At 43.7% G+C, this 5,253-nt stretch overlaps 1 protein-coding gene across 1 annotated transcript; it reads left to right on the plus strand.

Moving 5' to 3' along the window:
• The first annotated feature begins 203 nt into the window (after positions 1 to 203).
• abhd8b (abhydrolase domain containing 8b) lies at positions 204 to 4,446 on the plus strand. The gene is made up of 4 exons (XM_084354320.1): positions 204 to 1,009; positions 1,641 to 1,811; positions 2,161 to 2,377; positions 3,580 to 4,446. The coding sequence occupies exons 1-4, from the start codon at positions 213 to 215 to the stop codon at positions 3,838 to 3,840; spliced, it is 1,446 nt and encodes a 481-aa protein (XP_084210446.1). The 5' UTR covers positions 204 to 212; the 3' UTR covers positions 3,841 to 4,446.
• Positions 4,447 to 5,253: the final 807 nt, after the last annotated feature.

Here is a 5,253-nt window from a genome sequence, read left to right on the forward strand (position 1 = left end):
TGCCTTCATTCTCTGCCTTGGATGCCATTTCTTTAGTAAATCACTGTTTGCTTCTATATTCATGTTCAAAATCTCATATAATTAACTTTTATGTTAAGTAGAACTTGCTTGTAAACACGGTTGCTTTACTAATCTCTGTGCCTTTGGTTTTCTGTGACCTTGTTTCACTCACATTTGGATTTATGTATGTTTTGTAGTGCAGACTGGCAGCCATGCTGACCAGCTTTATGGAGGGTCTTCTCTGCTGCCTGAGCTCAAAGTCAGCCAACGTTGTGGTTCCTGTAGAAACCTCAGAACCAGCTGATGGCTACGAGTTTGTGGAGGTGAAACCAGGCCGCGTCCTGCGGGTTCGACATATCATCCCTGACCGGCCGGTGTTGGAGGAGCCCACCGGGCAGGGTGGGAGTGTCAGCTGCAAACGAAAGATCACAGTATATCGTAACGGGCAGCTATTCATTGAGAACTTGGGAGACAGGGCGAGTGCAGAGCTGAAAAACTGCCAAAATGGAGATACAGAACCCAACAGCACTGTTGAGGTTGAACTGACAGACTGTGGTAACTCCTTACCGCCCGTCAACATCCCAGAGTCCAGGCGTGAGTCCGTCACGGCTGGAAAAGACGAGGCAGCTGAAGCAGGAGCAGGAGGAGAGGCACCGGCTGCTGGACAGACTGACCAGTCGCAGCAGCCCAGGAAGCGCAGGCGGAGACCCAAGCGCACTGTGGTGATCGACTGTGAGAGGAAGATAACAGCCTGTAAAGGGACTCATCAAGACGTGGCTCTGTTCTTCATTCATGGAGTGGGAGGCTCATTGGACATCTGGGGTACCCAGTTGGATTTCTTCTCCAGGCTGGGCTATGAGGTGATTGCCGTGGACCTGGCAGGTCATGGAGCCAGCTCAGCACCACAAATAGCTGCTGCATACACTTTCTACGCTCTGGCTGAGGATATGAGACTCATCTTCAAGAGATATGCACGCAAGAGGAATATTCTCATAGGACATTCTTACGGGTAAATTTATGAACACAGCACTCAGATGAATTGAAGTATGAAGTCCAGCTTTTAGAGTTTATATGATTTTATATATAATTTCTCAAAGTCAAACTATGTAAGGTTTAAAAGAAGACATTACACAGCCCCCCTCTTACAAATGAAAAGTTAAATTCATAAGCATTAAAATGCTTTGCCATTACAGCTGTACTTGATCTGGGACGACAGTATGTTCTGATGGCTAACGTTAGTTTGAGCTGGCAAACTTAAGATACTGTAGATATTAATGTGGAACTGATACGCTACATTTTAGCATTTTTACCATCGTATTGCAGGTGCCACTTGTAACCACACTGATTTATTTAGTAAAAGTTACATTGTGTTGCTTAAGTTTTTGGACAGTTGGTCTGACAAAACAAGGAATTTGTAGAAAATTAGGTTCATGGAGATAGTGATGGATATTTTTAATTTTGATGTTATATTTGCGTGGAGAATTGTATGATTAATGTGATAAGTAACTGACAGATGTGCTACTTACTGTACTGAAATACTTACTCATTTCTGTAGCAGCTGTTCAGTATTATGGTGTGCTGTAGTGGTGCTTCGATTTGTTCTGAAGAATAAGTGTACGCCCTCTGCTCTCATTGCCTAGTGTGTCGTTCTGTACCTTCCTGGCCCACGAGTTTCCGGAACAGATCCATAAGATGGTGATGATCAACGGAGGTGGTCCCACCGCTCTGGAGCCGAGTCTCTGCTCCATCTTCAACCTGCCCACCTGTGTGCTTCACTGCCTCTCCCCGCTGCTGGCGTGGAGCTTCCTCAAGTAAGGCAGAGAGCAACACCACAGTAACAGAGACAAAAGTGATCTGAATATGAAAATAAATAATTGCATCTGGTGCACAAAAGTGAACAAACACAATGAGGACACATTAAACATGCCAGAAGACAGTGACAATCTGATCCTAACCTCCATAACTTTAATCAAATAAACAAGAACTGAGATACTCGAATATTTATTTTGCTTGCTATGTTCTTATGTGATATTTATGCTAATTCTGCCTTCATGTGGCACTGCGTGTGTTCAGTCCACCCACAGTTTAATGTCAGCAGAATCCTATTGTTTTTAAGCCATTGGTAATTCAGGTAAATCTGCCCCGCTCTGCTCCCTACAGGGCTGGCTTTGCACGGCAGGGTGCCAAGGAGAAGCAGCTACTGAAAGACAACAATGCCTTCAACGTGTCGTCCTTTGTGCTGCGCGCCATGATGAGTGGGCAGTACTGGCCTGAGGGGGACGAGGTCTACCACGCTGAACTCACAGTGCCCATCCTGCTGGTTCATGGCATGCACGACAAGTTTGTTCCGATTGAAGAGGACCAGCGCATGGCAGAGGTGAGAGGAGGCCAGGATTCAAACTCGGAAACTGCCCCTACCAAACACACTTGTGTCACAGCGTGTTTATAGTTTTTGTACCATAATCAAGCTAACGGAAAAAGGCTCTAATTTGTATTTTCATATTAAAAATGAATTACATAACTACCCTAGGAAATGATCACCTTACGCTGCAGTTCACCTCAGCTCGATGGAGCAGTTAAGCATCTGTCAGATCAGTTTTTTGTTTAGATTTTGTTTTGGATCACTCCCATGGCTTGGATCAATGTTGAATCCAGGTGTAGCAGGCTGCTGTTTTCACCAAACAAGCTGTGATCAGGACAGCAGGCAGACAGAATTACTGACTACCTGGTGAACATAGTGGAGCCTTTAGCTGATAAAGAACCAGATGTTACCTTTAGGAGTTGGTGGAGACCAAAACTGAGCTAAAAGGAGAGCGACTGGACCCTAGGTGGCCAGAAAAATGAATCCAAATGAATGTTAATGTTCCTCCATGTCAGAAGGATTATGGAAATAGGCAAATGTTTGCACACAAGTTCACCATTTATCAATGTTGTGTTTACAGCTTGTAGCTGCAGCCATCAAGTAGCCAAAATTATTGCAGGATTAAGCTTTGCATTAGTCATCAATGGTCAACAGAGGAAGCTGCATGTAATCTGATAAATTACCTCCAGTGATGTCGCTCAGACCAAAGTTGCATTATGGGTAATGTAGGCACCAGGATTTGAAAAGGAAGAAGAAAAAGACGATATCTCTGGTTCTGCTGTGTTGATTTGTTTTTAATCTGTCCATGAGTCTGACAGTGTTATAGGAGGACAATGTTAGACCAGTGGACTACTTTTCAAATCCTCCTGCCCACATTACCCACAATGCAACTTAGCCACAGAGTGACATCACTGGAGGCAATTAATCAGATTACATGCAGCTTCCTCTGGAGCCACAAAAGGCTGGTAAGAAGGATTCTACAAGTGAACACATTTTTATGTGTAAAATTGGTGGAGTTACCCTTTAAGGGGTTTAAACAGTACCTGAGCTTTAGGGACTGTTGTGTAGAAATTATATCATTCCCTTCAGGGAACTCAACTGTGTAACATCACTGAGAAACATGTGTGCCATAATTCAGAGGTCTGAAACCAGGCAGAGAATATTCATTGGTGCTGTTTTGGTGATGATTCCAAAATCTTGCTTTTAACTCTCTGTAGATCCTCCTCATGGGCTTCCTGAAGGTCCTGCAGGACGGTAGTCATATGATCATGATGGAGTGTCCTGAGGCTGTCAACACACTCCTGCATGAGTTCTTCCTCTGGGAGCCGGCCGCACCGCCGCCGCCAAAGAAAGAGAGCAAAACACGTCCAGAGACTGCCAAGGCCCAATCTGACAGCACCAAGGCTACATCTGAGCCCTCCAAGGTCCGACCTGCGACTGCTAGGCAAACCTCATCAAACGGTGGCACAGGGGAGTAGGCAAACAGCAAGGACAAGCAATGACTGAAGATTAAAGCTGCTGCTTCCAGTGGTTGTCACAGTACGTCATGGATGACCTCACACTTTGTGGGTCTTGATAATCTGAGCTGGTTTCAGCTGTTGACCCTGATGCTGAGCCAAAAGAGCCAGTCTATGTGAAATGGTCCAGTTACAGGTTGGACAAGAGAAAATGTGATGTGATACAGGGGATTCATGAATGATTCCAGGTCCGTCAGCTGCTGAGCTGAAGGACAGAGGAGCTCCAGTACTGGATGATGCTTAAAGCTCCCTGTCCTCATCATAGAGCTGGGGAAGATACAGCTGTGCCTTTAAGCGGAGGGTGATGACGATGCCAGGGTAGAAGGAGCAAAGACGGTAAGGACAAAGGGGAAAATTAACCATTCTTGAGCAGAAAAGTGACAACTTTTGACTTTTGCAAACAAATCTATAAGTGTCACCTGCTGTATTGTAAGCTGCATTAAAGAGAGGATAACACTTGATTGACTGGTCGGACTTTTGCCATTCCCAGCATGTGGAGAAGAAAAGCAAAATAAATGGTTTGCATGAAACATGCTCCTGGTTGTGTTACGCTGCCCTACTTAAAACAACAGCAGACAGCTACATGGTACATTTTCCAAAGGTATGAGGTAGGTATTGATGTATCTGTGAAGATATCAGGAGATGTTTGTAGCTGGATTTTTTTTTTACACACTATGATAAATTTCAAATCTCACCTCTTGTAGAGGTGAGGTGAGAAGGCATTTCTTGATTTTAAATGTACATTTGGCCATTTTCTTTGTTCTTCGGCGCCTCTAAGAGGTGATCCACATTATTATCAATGCATTAGAGGTTTGGAAGCTTAGAAGTAGCCTCAGCTAATACTCACCCTAGTTATGCTGCTTCTGGTATTTCAGAAAAATGTGGTTTATGAGTGAGTGAGTTGTGACTTGTGATGCTGAACAAGCGAAGAAGGATCAAGCGCTGATCAAAGCAGAAGTGAAAGTTAGTTTGCTGCTTCTTAAAATTCAGGGAAATGTGTGTTCAGTCAAGTGTGTCTGCTTAATCTAGCAATAGCTGAGGCTCAGCAATGAATCATAACCTTGTGTGGTCAGAACGGGCCAAAGATTTTGCACAAATCTCATGTACATAATGAGATGTTAAATCAATACTGTAGAGCTGCAACTAACAATTATTTTTAATTGTTGATTGATCTGTTGATTATTTTCTCAGTGAATCGATTGTGTTTGGGATATAAAATGTCAGAAAACGGTAAAAAAGGCGATCGGGATTTCCAAAACCTCAAGATGACGTCCTCAAATGTCTTGTTTTGTCCACAACCCAAAGATAATCAGTTTACTGTCATAGAGTAGTAAATAAAAAAACTGAAATATTTGCATTTAAAGGTGCACTTTG

The sequence above is a fragment of the Pagrus pagrus genome (assembly GCF_965226575.1).
Source record: "Pagrus pagrus genome assembly, chromosome: 6".
NCBI classification, from domain to species: domain Eukaryota; kingdom Metazoa; phylum Chordata; class Actinopteri; order Spariformes; family Sparidae; genus Pagrus; species Pagrus pagrus.

Coding starts and splice junctions, on each gene's coding strand:
- abhd8b (XM_084354320.1), top strand. CDS start 213: ATGCTGACCAGCTTTATGGAGGGTCTTCTCTGCTGCCTGAGCTCAAAG. Junction 1,010..1,640: donor CTCATAGGACATTCTTACGG/GTAAATTTATGA, acceptor CTCATTGCCTAG/TGTGTCGTTCTGTACCTTCC. Junction 2,378..3,579: donor AGGACCAGCGCATGGCAGAG/GTGAGAGGAGGC, acceptor AACTCTCTGTAG/ATCCTCCTCATGGGCTTCCT.